Source organism: Microcaecilia unicolor, chromosome 5 (assembly GCF_901765095.1).
Source record: "Microcaecilia unicolor chromosome 5, aMicUni1.1, whole genome shotgun sequence".
In the NCBI taxonomy this organism is placed as follows: domain Eukaryota; kingdom Metazoa; phylum Chordata; class Amphibia; order Gymnophiona; family Siphonopidae; genus Microcaecilia; species Microcaecilia unicolor.
In genome coordinates, this window is record NC_044035.1 from 17,846,843 (window position 1) to 17,862,959 (window position 16,117).

Consider the following 16,117-nt stretch of genomic DNA (forward strand, 5'->3'; position numbering starts at 1 on the left):
TGCATAATCATAAATTTATCTGCTTCTGACGTAAAAGTCACCAAAAGAGTTGCCTGTGTATGAACTCATCCAGAGAAGTCTCTTGAAATTTAGTAAGGTTAAATTCAACTTGAGTCTATTATATCCAGTGCTTCTCCTTCAGATTTCTGTGTAATCTGTCCCTGAGGTATATAATATAAATTAGATAATTGTAGTGAATCAGTATAAGGAAGGGCCAACACCTTGTTTACATATTTGCAAAGCAATATTTCAGGAGACAATACATGAGTAACAGGAAAATTAAGAATCCTAAGATTCCTAGCTTTATACGTGTTCTCCAAAGATTCACACTTATTATGTAGCACCAGACTATCCTTAATACCGGCGGAGGATGTCGCCTGAAGTGTTGCCACCTTAGGTTCCAGACTTCGAAGGCGTCGAGCACAGTCTAGCACACCAAATTCTAATTGTCGAGACTTCTTAGTTGCCTGCTCTGAATAAACACATAACTGAGTAACGGAGTTCTGTAGCGTAGTCTCAGCCCTTGTTAATGTCTTCCATACATCAATAAAGTTATATCTGCTGGAGCCTGTTTGATCTGCCCAGAACACAATGCCACTTGCAAGAGGAGACCTAGCCAAGTTAATCAGCTCAGCTGTTCCAGAGGGAGAAGACACCTCCTGGGAAATTGTTACTTCTGGGTATACTAAAAAGGAGGATACTGGGCGAGGAGGAGTTGAGGGACCACCTGGACTTAGGGACGCTCCTGAGGATGAAAGTGGAGTAGAGGTTTTGGTGTCTAAAACCTGTGACTTTACTTGCACAGATAAATGTCTGTCTGTGGGGCCCACATTGGAGCAGGAGCATTCTCCTTAACCTGATGTTTTCTCCCCATTAGAATAGGAAATAAAGTACTCACATTAGTAGATAAAAGTTCAGAATTGGGGTCTCCCCGCCCCTCTGGCCTCCTTCGGGCTCCTAAGGGGCGTGCCCCTTAGGTCCTGTCCCTTTGGCCCATGCCCCTGCGGCCACTGCTATATTTTAGTTGTTCTAGTGAGGACACCCCACTGATGTCAGGGGGGTCCAATTCGCAGATGTCTCTGCAGCGCATATTCCACTGGATGTGGGCTCCCATGAGGACACACTCCCTCTTAGCATGCAAGTTCGCCAAACTCCATAAATTATTTACTTTTTGTGGAGAAAATATTGCCGTGTTGAACGTTGTCACTACATTAAAGAATTTTTAGGTGACTCACATTTGTTGGGGTTCTACAAAGTGCCTGTTAACCTTTCATGCAATGGATTCAGCAAATTTTTGCAAATAACTATTTCTGGCCACACAAAAGGAGGGTAATTTCATAACAAGATACCTCTAAAATGTTCAAATATCTGCCTAAAATTGGCAATAATGTGGGTTTACGTTCGCATCTTGTTAGGTGCTATTCTATAAAGATTCACGTGCCGTTAAAAGGGGGAATGGCCATGGGAGGAGCATGCATGGATCAGGGGCATTCACTAAAGATGAGCACTCTGTTATAGAGTTTGGGGGATCCGTACCTGATTTATGCACGAGGACTTACACCAGGTTTTGGTTGGTGTAAATCCTCACGCTCAGAGTTGGGTGCTGATCCTGGTGCTATTCTATAAACTGCACCCAAGTCAGAGTGCTGTTTATAGAATAGCGTTCAGTGTCCAAATTTGGGAGCCATTTACAGAATCTAGTCCCATGTACTTAAAAGCGTGTGTTCAGTTGTGCAGTTTAGAAGACCCAAATATCCATATGTAAAGCAAAATGCTTTAGAACGCTACTCCTTGTAATGCATAGACATCCTAGGAGTTTTCCTTTCTGTATATTACTACTACTAGTAATCATTTCTATAGCGCTACTAGATGTACGCAACGCTGTACACAATGTATGCAGGTACTTCCTCTGTCCCTAGGCTCACAATCTAAGTTTTGGTTCTTGGGGCAATGGAGGATTAAGTGACTTGCCCAGAGTCACAAGGAGCTGCAGTGGGAATCGAACCCAGTTCCCCAGGATCAGAGTCCACTGCACTAACCACTAGGCTACTCCAGTAGCAACATTCCATCTAGAACCTCAAATAGCAGCAACATTCCAGAATCTCAAATAGTAGCAACAGCAACATTCCATCTAGAACCTCAAATAGCAGCAACATTCCAGAATCTCAAATAGTAGCAACAGCAACATTCCATCTAGAACCTCAAATAGCAGCAACATTCCAGAATCTCAAATAGTAGCAACAGCAACATTCCATGTAGAATCTCAAATAGGGAAAGGGAAATTCGACTTGATATACTGGCTTTCTGTGGTTTTTGCAACTACATTCAAGGCGGTTTACATAGTATATACAGGTACTTATTTGTACCTGGGGCAATGGAGGGTTAAGTGACTTGCTTAGAGTCACGAGAAGCTGCAGTGGGAATCGAACCCAGTTCCCCAGGATCAAAGTCCGCTGCACTAACCATTAGGCTACTCCTCCACTTCCAGTTGCCTGCTTATTCATGTCATAATGAGTTTAACACCACTCAGGACCACATCATTTGTGATTTCAGAATACCCAAAGCTACCTTGTAATGATGTTTTTATAAAATTTTGCACTTTCTAGTAGTAGATTGAAATTTGTGCCTTTGCGTTCTGTGAAGTGAACTAGTATTTGTTTTCCAGTTGGAAGGCAGGATAGAGGAACTCCATAAGGAACTTAAGGATTCCAAAGATAAACTAATCTCCCAGGATGCAGGAGCCAAAAATGCCATTCAGCAGCTGCACAAGGAGATGGCCTTTCGCATGGACCAGGTAGGTAACTTGGAGAGGGAAAAACACTACCTTTCTGTTGAAAGTAAAGCATGATATGGTGGAGTTATTACTTTTCATCAGATCACATTGCATTCTGTTCCAAGCTGTCAGACTGCCGAACAATTTGCTGGGAATCCTGAATTATCTCACAAGTGTTTGTGATGTTTCACAGATAATTTGCATATGAGGAAGTTGGTTCTCATCTGAAGAAGAGGCCCGTAATGTTTTTTTTGTTTATTTTTTTTGGTAATTTGAAAAGCACCAAACCCTGTAAAGACTCATTGTGCCAAAAATGTATGAAAAAGATTTGGTGGCTGTATAATCCTGTAGCTGAAACATTTCCCTCTGAACTTAGGAATATTACCAGTGGTGTGCCACAGGGATTGATCTGTGGGGCACTTCTTTTCAACATTTTTATAAGCGCTCGCATGAAAGGGCTGTGGAAATAATTTGACTCTTTGCAGTGTGATGCAAAATCTGCAACAAGGTAAAGGTGTGGATAACATAAGGAGGAATGTTCCAGTATTTAGCAACTAAAATTTAATGCTTCAAATTGCAGGGCCATGCATTTTGGGCTGCAAAAACCCAAGGGAGCAGTACACTATAGAGCAGGGTTGTCCAACACCGGTCCTTGGGTACCGCAGTCTAGTCGGGTTTTCAGGATTTCTTCAATGAATATGCATGAGATCTATTTACATGCACGTCTCCACTGTATGCAAATTGATATCATGCCTTTTCATTGGTGAAATCCTGAAAACCCGATCTGGCGAGGGCCGAGTTTGGACACCCCTGGTGTAGTACTTCTGTGCATGAGAGAAGACTGGGACCTGGGCTGATCGTGTCTGGTGAACTTAAGGTGGCCAAACAAGTAGAAAATGCAACAGTAAAAGCCAGAAAGATACTTGGTTGCACAGGGAGAGGAATGGCCAACAGAAAGGAGACCGTGATAGTGTCTCTGGTGAAACCTTGTTTGGAGTACTGTGAGCCGTTCTGGAGTCTGCACTTTAAAAAGCATGCAAACCAGATGCAGCCAGTCCAAAGGGTTTAGTTTCAACATTTTTTTATTGATGAATTTCAATATTTAAACATACAGTCAGTAATACCAAAATGAAACAGACCTTCATCAATCTTTTAACAGTATGGCCCTGCCCCATCCCCCAAATTGTGTCAAACTAGCGACAACTGTTGTGTCTATGAATCCCACCAGATCAAAGTGTCCCCAACAATATGCTTTACATTGTTTTTTAATACACAACATCATCAATACGCATATTATCCCATGAGGGTTCAGTAGACCATTCTACATATTAACCCCTCCCTATCCCCACCTCCCCCTCCCTTCCCTCCCACCCATTCTCTTTCAACCTATCCGTACCCCTGACTGTCATTATGCCTGGTGTCTCATAAACTCCCTTCCCTAAGTCAGCCTTTACGTAGATCATTCAATGGTTCATTGCAAGCATTGGAGCCAGTCCAAAGGGTTAATCATAAATCATATAGGACAGTCTTGAAGATCTTAAAGTGTATACTGAAAGAAAGGTGGACAAGGGGAAATATGATAGAGACATTTAAATAACTCCATGAGGTCCTAGGATGAAGGTGAAAGGGGATAGACTCGGGAGTAATCTTAAGGAAATGTTTTTATACAGAAAGAGGTGGATGTCTGGAACAACTTCTCAGGGTGATGAGGACTGTATCTCAATTCTAGAAAGCATGGGACAAGTACAAAGGATCTCTGAGGGAGAGAAAGGAGTTTGTAGAGCTTAGCTGTTAGAATAGATGAGCAGACTGGATAGGCTGTATAGTCTCTATCTTCCATAATGTTGTTTGTGTTTCTTTCTTTGCCTTCTGCTACTGAGTATTAGCTTTTGAACACAGTACTCTTTGGTTTATATTGCTATAGAGTTCTGCCATAGCAGGTGCTTGGTCAGTTTTGTGTTAAGAGCGTTCACTTTGTTCTTTTATACAGTCTGAAATGATAGAACAAATTAATTTTGTTTATGAATTATCTGTTTTGTAAGGCAAATAAAAGGTGTGACGAAGCTCGCCAAGAAAAAGAAGCGATGGTAATGAAATACGTTCGGGGAGAAAAAGAATCGCTGGACCTTCGAAAGGAAAAGGAAGCACTGGAGCGTAGATTAAGAGATGCTAATAAAGAAGTCGAGAAGCACGCTACGAAAATCAAACAGCTCACCCAGGAGAAGGGGCGACTGCAGCAGCTCTATGAGACAAAGGTAGTTGCACGAGACACTCACGCTTTTATCCTGCTTTTGAAAAGTGGCTGGAGCTGCTGCTTGCGCAACTATTCTCACCAGGGTGACCATCTAGCCCCTGACAAGTGACAAACTGAGCAGGTCTTGGTTTTACTTCTGTTACATCTGTGGACTTGTAAACTCAGAAACTGAACTAGAAGGCTGGAGATGCAGTGTGGGTGTAAAATCAGAACTGGTTCAGGCGTTCACTTTAGATGGTCACTCCAGTTCTTACACCCATGTTCAGAGCTTGTGATTATGATTTTCAAAAGGGATTTGGCCTGGGCAGTGCGTTTTATCTAGCGAGAAAGCTGCCGGTACTCAAATGCCAGGCCACCCTTCAGGGGTGGGGTGATCACTGAGGGACCCTCCCCACAATAGCCAGGCCCCCCTGCAACCACTCACAGAATCTATGACAAGGCAGAATTGGTGTGTAGAGCCTGAGGTTTTTCATTAAAACTTGGGGACCAGGGGTCAATTTTAGCAGACCATGGAAAAGGTGCCGGTACTCAGTAGCCCCTCAAAAAAAGCCCTGCTAAAAAGAGTGACAAGATTCCATGCAGAATTTCAAAGAGTAGCAACATTCCATATGGAACCCCAAAGAAGAGCAAGATTCTGGAATCCTAAAGAGTGAAAAGATTCCATGCAGAATCTCAACGAGTAGCAACATTCCATGTAGAACCCCAAAGGATAGCAAGGTTCTGGAATCCTAAAGAGCAGTGTGTTTTTTCTAGCAAAAAAGGTGCCAGTACTCGAATGCCAGGTGACCCTTCAGGGGTGGGGTAATCACTGATGGACCCACCCCACAATAGCCAGACCCCCTGCAACCAGTCACAGAATCTATGACAAGGCAGAATTGGTGTGTAGAGCCTGAGGTTTTTCATTAAAACTTGGGGACCAGGGGTCAATTTTAGCAGACCATGGAAAAGGTGCCGGTACTCAGTAGCCCCTCAAAAAAAGCCCTGCTAAAAAGAGTGACAAGATTCCATGCAGAATTTCAAAGAGTAGCAACATTCCATATGGAACCCCAAAGAAGAGCAAAATTCTGGAATCCTAAAGAGTGAAAAGATTCCATGCAGAATCTCAACGAGTAGCAACATTCCATGTAGAACCCCAAAGGATAGCAAGGTTCTGGAATCCTAAAGAGCAGTGTGTTTTTTCTAGCAAAAAAGGTGCCAGTACTCGAATGCCAGGTGACCCTTCAGGGGTGGGGTAATCACTGATGGACCCACCCCACAATAGCCAGACCCCCTGCAACCACTCACAGAATCTATGACAAGGCAGAATTGGTGTGTAGAGCCTGAGGTTTTTCATTAAAACTTGAGGACCAGGGGTCAATTTTAGCAGACAATAGAAAAGGTGCCGGTACTCAGTACCCCCTCAAAAAAAGCCCTGGGCCTGGGTAACTAGCTGAAATTTGGGCTGAAAATTGCTCTCCTCAGCTTTAGTCATAGTCCATGTACTTCTAGTTGTGGGGAAAAAGAGATGGGATGAAAGGTGGGGAAGATGAGACATGCAGGGATTTCGTTTACAGGTACTTCTGTATCCATAATCCCCCATGGCCTAGAGTTTTTAAAGATGAACTCCACAGGTTTTCTGTTTGAAAATGAACTTGCAGTTCACCCTGAGCTTGTAGGCTACCCATAAGGTTTGCAGATGACACTCATACCCCCAGATTCTATATAGCCCGCCTAGAGAGCTGTGCCAGAATCCAAGCGGATTCTATAACAACGCACGTAACTTAACAAGCTAATGAGCGCTGATAACAGCATGTAACAAGAAATAATGAGCTGTAATTGGCACTAATTAGAATTTACACGCACAACTGGCTAAGCGTATTCTGTAATGAAGCGTGCTGAACTATATCGCGCGCAGGCAAAAGGGGCGTGGTTATGGGTATTCCGAAATTTACACGTTATAGAATATGGCCCAGTGCACTGAAATCTGCGTGCCAGGATTTACGCTGTGGTTTCGTTGGTATAAATGGATATATGTTGTTTTAGGCCCCCGAGTTATCAACTAAGCGTGTTTTACATACTGCGCCTAAATCTAGGCACAGCTTACAGAATATGCTTAGTCGGCTCTGATATCTGCGCCTGTTTTTTAGGCACCGTATATAGAATCTCCCCTGTAATACTTAATTGGAGCAAAAAATATCCGTAAAAAGCAAGTAGAAATAAGCTTGATGGCTTCAATGTGGGAACTAACCTAAACTTCAGAAAATTATTGAAATCAGTACTGTTTAAGAAGGCTTATTCCCCAGGTTCAACATAATCCGAACTAACTCTTACCATTAATATGTTTCAAGGACACTAATTACCCGTTATTATCATTTATCTATTGCTGCTTAATAGTTATTCTATTCATACTTCTCAATTGTATAATTGTACCTCTTGTACTATAGTGTATTACAGATTTATTGTAAGCCACTTTGAGCCTGCAATCAGTGGGAAAATGTGGGATATATCCAGTGGTGTGCTGGAGCAGGCTCTCACAGGCTCGCAAGAGCCGGTTGTTAAGTTTTTAAGAATTTTGGGAGCCGGTTGTTAAAGTAGGGCCTTCCATGGCTACTTTAACAACTGGCTCCCAAAATGTGGGCTTGGGCCCCCTGCTGAATTCTCTTTTACTTTGCTGGTGGGGATGCTGAGCCCTGCCAGCCAAGTAAATAGACTGCTGCTGCTCCCCACTCCTTGTTTCCAGCTCTGAGCAGCAGGCTGGGACTTCTCTAGCATGTGTGAGAAGTTTCAGCATGCTGCTCAGAGCAAGAGGTTGGGAGTGGTGGCAGTCCATTTATTGGCTGCCAGCAAAGGTATGTGTAGCATGCCCGCACGAAGGGAGGGAGGAGAGAGAGGCAAGTGTTGTTCCCCCCCCCCCCCCTCCGCGGCCATCCCTGGCCCTTCCAGCTGCAGAGCTGGCTACGTCCGGAGAAAGAGCCTGTTGTTAAAAATTTACCAGCACACCCCTGGATATAAATGTAGTAATAAGTAAATAAAATGCTTGTTAAAAAGGGAGAAATAGAGCACTGCTTCAGTAATGGAAATGATTCTAGAGAAATGTGGATACTGAGCAGCTGATTCAATAAAGTGCACTAGGTTTTGTGCACAGGTTAGCTTGGCTTTTGTGCCCAATTTTGTGTACAACCTATTTAGAAAGATACGTGTGTGAGCTAGTGGTGCACAGCATATTTAAATTGATGCTAATGCAGAGAAGTTTGCAGAAGACGAGACTTGAGCACAACACCAGTGCTTTCACACAAGGTCTGAGGAGGTGTGGTTTGGGCGTTCTGTGGCAGGGTACACAGTACTTTCTCTGTCCCTAGAGGGAGTTCACAATCTAAAGTTTGTGTACCTGGGGCAATTGAGGTTTAAATGACCTGCCCGAGGTCACAGGGAGCTGCAGTGGGAATCGAACCCAGGTCGCCAGGATCAAAGCCTGTTGCAGTAACCATTAGGCTACTCCTCCAATGAGGGTGCCTGTTTTTTTTTTTTTTTTTTACTTTTGCTGCTTTGAGCATAAGGGTGCACAATTTTCTCTGACTTTGTGGAGGAGTGGCCTAGTGGTTAGGGTGGTGGACTTTGGTCCTGGGGAACTGAGGAACTGAGTTTGATTCCCACTTCAGGCACAGGCAGCTCCTTGTGACTCTGGGCAAGTCACTTAACCCTCCATTGCCCCATGTAAGCCACATTGAGCCTGCCATGAGTGGGAAAGCGCAGGGTACAAATGTAACAAAAATAAAATAGATACTATTGGAGATTCTACATGGAATGTTGCTACTGTTGGAGATTCTACATGGAATGTTGCTATTCCACTAGCAACATTCCATATAGAAGGCTGCGCAGGCTTCTGTTTCTGTGAGTCTGACGTCCTGCACGTCAGACTCACAGAAGCAGAAGCCTGCGCGGCCATATTGGTGATCTGCAAGGGCCGACTTCTACATGGAATGTTGCTAGTGGAATAGCAACATTCCATGTAGAATCTCAAATAGTAGCAACAGTGGAGGAGTGGCCTAGTGGTTAGGGTGGTGGACTTTGGTCCTGAGGAACTGAGTTTGATTCCCACCTCTGGCACAGGCAGCCCCTTATGACTCTGGGCAAGTCACTTAATCCTCCATTGCCGCATTGAGCCTGCCATGAGTGGGAAAACGCAGGGTACAAATGTAACAAAAATAAAATAGAGACTATTGGAGATTCTACATGGAATGTTGCTATTCCACTAGCAACATTCCATGTAGAAGGCTGCGCAGGCTTCTGTTTCTGTGAGTCTGACGTCCTGCACGTACGTGCAGGACGTCAGACTCACAGAAGCAGAAGCCTGCGCGGCCACATTGGAATAGCAACATTCCATGTAGAATCTCAAATAGCAGCAACAGTGGAGGAGTGGCCTAGTGGTTAGGGTGGTGGACTTTGGTCCTGAGGAACTGAGTTCCATTCCCACTTCAGGCAGCTCCTTGTGACTCTGGGCAAGTCACTTAACCCTCCATTGCCCCATGTAAGCTGCATTGAGCCTGCCATGAGTGGGAAAGCGCAGGGTACAAATGTAACAAAAATAATTAAAAAAGATAAGACAAAGTTGAGGGGAGGTGTGCTGGACTGTTGAGAAATGGATATCGACACTCATCTGATTCGTACAAGTATATGCTAGAACTATTAGTGTATTATGCAGAAAACAGCATTCCAGCTTGTGCACGGATGTGTATGCGTGCAATCTGGCCAGTGCCGATGCATAATTTTGTGTACAAGACCTAGTTCTCTCTCTCGTTCTCTCTCTATCTCTATCTCTCTGTACTACTACTACTACTACTATTTAGCATTTCTATAGCGCTACAAGGCGTACGCAGCGCTGCACAAACATAGAAGAAAGACAGTCCCTGCTCAAAGAGCTTACAATCTCTCTCGTTCTATCTCTCTTCATTCTCTCTCTCTCGCTCTCTCTATCTTTCTCATTCTATTTTTCTCTTTTTCTCTTTCTCTGTCTCTGTTTCTCTTTCTTTCTTTCTTTCTCTCTCTCTTTCTCTCTCCTCTTTCTCTTTCTATCTCTATCTCTCTATCTTATTTTATTTATTTATTTTGTTGCATTTGTATCCCACATTTTCCCACCTTTTTGCAGGCTCAATGTGGCTTACAATACGTCTTGAAAAATGGAAGACATTAGGAAATACACATTTAGTGTTACAGAGGAATCTTGGGCAATATGATAATGAAAAGCAAGATAGTAGTATAACAAGCAATGTAATTATGATAAAACAAGATAATAGCATGACAAGCAGATATAAGACAGTTTTGAATATATGTGGAGGAATTGTGTGTGTTACATTGGTTGATCTTTGTGGTATGCCTTGTTAAAGAGATGGGTCTTCATCAGTTTGCTAAAGTTCATTAGTTTCTCTCTCTCTCTCTCTCTCTATCTACCTGCACTTGTGTCCAATGTACTCTCCCATGACAGCACACATTTATTGTGCTCAGCCTATTTGTATACTGTTTGCTTACATCATTTGAGAACCAAATGTTTGCATTAGGAAACTGTGCAGTGCTCTAACGCAAGGTAACTGCATCGGCCTCTTGAGTACGAAAATAGGAAGGAGGGAGCGCTCCCAGCTGATTTAGGAGGGAGAACCCAAAAGAAGTTTTTATCTATTAGTGAGGTACACATCACCAAATGTTGGATTACATGTTCTGTTCTAGTATCGAATACTATTTGACTCTGTAGTCTTAATGTGAAAGAGGTGTTTAATTAAAACACAAGTTTGATATTCTGTATATGCTTTCCAGATTTCAAACCTGAAGATGTATTATTCAAGTGAATGTCTATTATAAAGAAAATACTGTTTTTCAAATATAGTGAATCGTTTGTAAAAACATACTTGATAAATTAGAAATATTCCTGAATCTGTCCGGGTAAATACTTTTTACGACAAAAGATGGTCGCCAAGTCCCTGAAATGGTGCAAGCAAATTGCTGTCCACTGCCATCAGAGGCCAAGTTCAGTTTCCAAACCCCTCTTCCCCTGTTTTTGTGAGGTAGTGTCCCAGCCAATGATGACACCTAGTGGCCAAATTCTTGGCATACTAATCCTTGTCTTCTACTTCAGGATTGTTGCTTCAATGATTGGGAGGGAGGGAGGAGGACTAAGAATGGTGAGAGAAATTCTTAGTAGTGGTGAATGGAAGCTCACTGTTCCGACTGAGTTGGAAAGCTCAATGGAATAAGAGGAGATTGCTGGGCAAAATAAATAATCTTTAGAGTTGTTTAAACAAAGCTTAAAATTGAGCTTTCAATTTTATGTAATTTTTTTTTTTTAAATTCTAGGAAAGTGAAGCTGTTCGACTCAACAAGGAGATTGAAAAACTAAAAGAAGAAATCAATTCTCAAATTATTAAAGTAAAATGGGCCCAAAACAAACTAAAGACTGAAATGGATACTCACAAGGTTAGTGTGTGAAATTAAAACAACGAAGTCCTGACAACGAAGTGTACCTACTCTTGTGGGCCAACTCGACCCTTACTAATCTAATTTAGTTTTTATCTAAGCTCATGGAGAAATTGATTTCAGCTATTTGACCATGTAGACGTTCTAATATTCTTCATCCTCACCAATCTGGATTTAGAGCTGGACACAACACTAAGACCATCCCGACTGCCCTCTCATATTTCTCCACTCTTTCTCCAGTGCAATCAGCTTTCAGTACAGGATTCACTTTAAACTTTAACTTGGGCCCATAAGGTCTTACATACTAGCAATCCCTCTTACCTGTCCTCTGCAATCACATTGGCTACCTATAAAGTTTTTCACTTGGTTTAAGATTTTAACCATTGCACATAAGACACTCCATTTGGGTATTCCATCTTTCCTTTCTTCTTTGACTATCCCTTATACACCATCTTGCATTGTCTGGTCTACGAACGCCTATTGCCTTGTCTTTCCAGCACCATTATGAATGAACTAGGAATTTCACATACTTTTTTATTTACTTATTTATTTGTTACATTTGTATCCCACTTTTTCCCACCTATTTGCAGGCTTAATGTGGCTTACATAGTACCGTAAATGCGTTCGCCAATACCGGTATAAACAGTTACACAGTGATGTTATGGTAGAATAACATTCATGTGGAACAAACATATTAGGAATCATATAGAGGAAGAGTTACGTTATGTCCATTACGTTCTTTGGTTTGGTAGTGTTGCAGGGTTCAGGTATTTTACAGTGGGGGAAATAAGTATTTGATCCCTTGCTGATTTTGTAAGTGTGCCCACTGACAAAGACATGAGCAGCCCATAATTGAAGGGTAGGTTATTGGTAACAGTGAGAGATAGCACATCACAAATTAAATCCGGAAAATCACATTGTGGAAAGTATATGAATTTATTTGCATTCTGCAGAGGGAAATAAGTATTTGATCCCCCACCAACCAGTAAGAGATCTGGCCCCTACAGACCAGGTAGATGCTCCAAATCAACTCGTTACCTGCATGACAGACAGCTGTCGGCAATGGTCACCTGTATGAAAGACACCTGTCCACAGACTCAGTGAATCAGTCAGACTCTAACCTCTACAAAATGGCCAAGAGCAAGGAGCTGTCTAAGGATGTCAGGGACAAGATCATACACCTGCACAAGGCTGGAATGGGCTACAAAACCATCAGTAAGACGCTGGGCGAGAAGGAGACAACTGTTGGTGCCATAGTAAGAAAATGGAAGAAGTACAAAATGACTGTCAGTCGACAAAGATCTGGGGCTCCACGCAAAATCTCACCTCGTGGGGTATCCTTGATCATGAGGAAGGTTAGAAATCAGCCTACAACTACAAGGGGGGAACTTGTCAATGATCTCAAGGCAGCTGGGACCACTGTCACCACGAAAACCATTGGTAACACATTACGACATAACGGATTGCAATCCTGCAGTGCCCGCAAGGTCCCCCTGCTCCGGAAGGCACATGTGACGGCCCGTCTGAAGTTTGCCAGTGAACACCTGGATGATGCCGAGAGTGATTGGGAGAAGGTGCTGTGGTCAGATGAGACAAAAATTGAGCTCTTTGGCATGAACTCAACTCGCCGTGTTTGGAGGAAGAGAAATGCTGCCTATGACCCAAAGAACACCGTCCCCACTGTCAAGATGGAGGTGGAAATGTTATGTTTTGGGGGTGTTTCTCTGCTAAGGGCACAGGACTACTTCACCGCATCAATGGGAGAATGGATGGGGCCATGTACCGTACAATTCTGAGTGACAACCTCCTTCCCTCCGCCAGGGCCTTAAAAATGGGTCGTGGCTGGGTCTTCCAGCACGACAATGACCCAAAACATACAGCCAAGGCAACAAAGGAGTGGCTCAGGAAGAAGCACATTAGGGTCATGGAGTGGCCTAGCCAGTCACCAGACCTTAATCCCATTGAAAACTTATGGAGGGAGCTGAAGCTGCGAGTTGCCAAGCGACAGCCCAGAACTCTTAATGATTTAGAGATGATCTGCAAAGAGGAGTGGACCAAAATTCCTCCTGACATGTGTGCAAACCTCATCATCAACTTCAGAAGACGTCTGACCGCTGTGCTTGCCAACAAGGGTTTTGCCACCAAGTATTAGGTCTTGTTTGCCAGAGGGATTAAATACTTATTTCCCTCTGCAGAATGCAAATAAATTCATATACTTTCCACAATGTGATTTTCCGGATTTAATTTGTGATGTGCTATCTCTCACTGTTACCAATAACCTACCCTTCAATTATGGGCTGCTCATGTCTTTGTCAGTGGGCACACTTACAAAATCAGCAAGGGATCAAATACTTATTTCCCCCACTGTAAGTAGGGTCAGTAGGGTATGCTTTTTTGAACAGGTAAGTTTTTAGTGATTTCCGGAAGTTTAGGTGGATGTACGTTGTTTTCACGGCTTTTGGTAGTGCTTTCCATAGTTGTGTGCTTATGTAAGAAAAGCTGGATGCATAAGTTTTTAGCACCAAAAACATGGAATTTATTTATTTATTTGTAACATTTGTATCCCACATTTTCCCACCCATTAGCAAGCTCAACGTGGCTTACATAATACCATAAAGGCGATCGCCAGGTCCGGTAAATGTTAAACAAATACAGTATAAAATAAGGGTCAGGTAAGGTTAGGGTATACAAGTACAATAAGGGTCAAGGAAATAAGGAATATATAATGTCCTTTTATTGAATCAGAACTTTCTTCACCCAAGTTGACGGTTCTGCTGAAAACCCACTTTTTTCAGCTTTCATTTAGATTTCCTTGAATGTGATGTTGGGCTAGGTGGTATTCTGACACATCACCAGATTTATGTGGTAAATTGAAGTAGTTATCTATGCTGTTTGCTTTAGTGTGAATGGGTTCTTTTTATGTATGTTGTTTTTATAATTTTATTGTAAACCGCTGTGACCTCAGACCAGATGTGGTGGCAAATCAAATCTTTTAAATAAACATGAACATTCCACACTCCTGCTTGTTCGCTCCGTTCGCTTCATGATTACTCTCATCACTCCCCACTGTGTCACGAGCCAGGCTTGAATCAACTAAGCATTCTGTCACCACCTTTGCTGTTCCTCTGTGGAACACCACCTCCCTTTCCTCAGAGAGCTGAACCCTCCTTTCATTGTTTTAGGGCTCACCTCAGAACTGGCATATTCATTCCCATCCAGGTGGCTGGATGGGAATGTGAAATTTTACTTTCTGTTCTCTCTGGACTTCTGTTTTTCTCCTTTCTTAACTAAATTGATGGGAGTTCTTTTCCTCTCTTTTGATTTAAACTGTGTCGTAGGAAGGGCAGTATACAAATTGAAGTAAACAGTGAAAACAATAGAAGATGAGATGCAGGGAGGTCAAATGTTAAGAATGAAATGTGATCTAAGAAGATTCTAGGAGCGGGCTAATACCTACCAATTAAGATTCAGTGCAAAAAAAAAAAAGTGCAATGTCATGCATTTGGAGTACAGAGATCTGAGAGGAATGGTTAGTTATTTATTTTAGTTACATTTGTACCCCGCGCTTTCCCACTCATGGTAGGCTCAATGCGGCTTACATGGGGCAATGGAGGGTTAAGTGACTTGCCCAGAGTCACAAGGAGCTGCCTGTGCCTGAAGTGGGAATCGAACTCAGTTCCCCAGGACCAAAGTCCACCACCCTAACCACTAGGCCACTCCTCCACTGTTGCTACTATTTGAGATTCTACATGGAATGTTGCTATTCCACTAGCAACATTCCATGTAGAAGTCGGCCCTTGCAGATGACCAATGTGGCCGCGCAGGCTTCTACATGGAATGTTGCTAGTGGAATAGCAACATTCCATGTAGAATCTCCAATAGTAGCAACATTCCATGTAGAATGTCCAATAGTAGCAACATTCCATGTAGAATCTCCAATAGTATCTATTTTATTTTTGTTACATTTGTACCCTGCGCTTTCCCACTCATGGCAGGATCAATGCGGCTTACATGGGGCAATGGAGGGTTAAGTGACTTGCCCAGAGTCACAAGAAGCTGCCTGTGCCTGAAGTGGGAATCGAACTCAGTTCCCCCGACCAAAGTCCACCACCCTAACCACTAGGCCACTCCTCCACTGTTGCTACTATTTGAGATTCTACATGGAATGTTGCTATTCCACTAGCAACATTCCATGTAGAAGTCGGCCCTTGCAGATCACCAATGTGGCCGCGCAGGCTTCTACATGGAATGTTGCTAGTGGAATAGCAACATTCCATGTAGAATCTCCAATAGTAGCAACATTCCATGTAGAATATCCAATAGTATCTATTTTATTTTTGTTACATTTGTACCCCGCGCTTTCCCACTCATGGCAGGCTCGATGCGGCTTACATGGGGCAATGGAGTGGAGGGTTAAGTGACTTGCCCAGAGTCACAAGGAGCTGCCTGTGCCTGAAGTGGGAATCGAACTCAGTTCCCCAGGACCAAAGTCCACCACCCTAACCACTAGGCCACTCCTCCACTCATGATGGGAGGTGAAAGCTGATGTGTATTGACTAGCAGAGAATCATTGGGATGATAGTGTCTGATCTCAAGACAGTGGGCAGAGACAGAAGACTTCTAGGATGCAAAGGGAGAAGCGCATA

The 16,117-nt window shown here is 43.0% G+C and overlaps 1 protein-coding gene across 2 annotated transcripts in view; it reads left to right on the plus strand.

Annotated features, from left to right (window-relative positions):
* CCDC186 (coiled-coil domain containing 186) overlaps positions 1–16,117 on the plus strand; it is a 193,935-nt gene that overhangs the window by 61,729 nt on the left and 116,089 nt on the right. For both annotated transcript variants that reach the window (XM_030202692.1, XM_030202693.1), the window contains exons 5-7: positions 2,666–2,794; positions 4,816–5,028; positions 11,352–11,471. In XM_030202692.1, the coding sequence (XP_030058552.1) occupies positions 2,666–2,794; positions 4,816–5,028; positions 11,352–11,471 (462 nt within the window). The remainder of the gene's footprint in view (positions 1–2,665; positions 2,795–4,815; positions 5,029–11,351; positions 11,472–16,117) is intronic.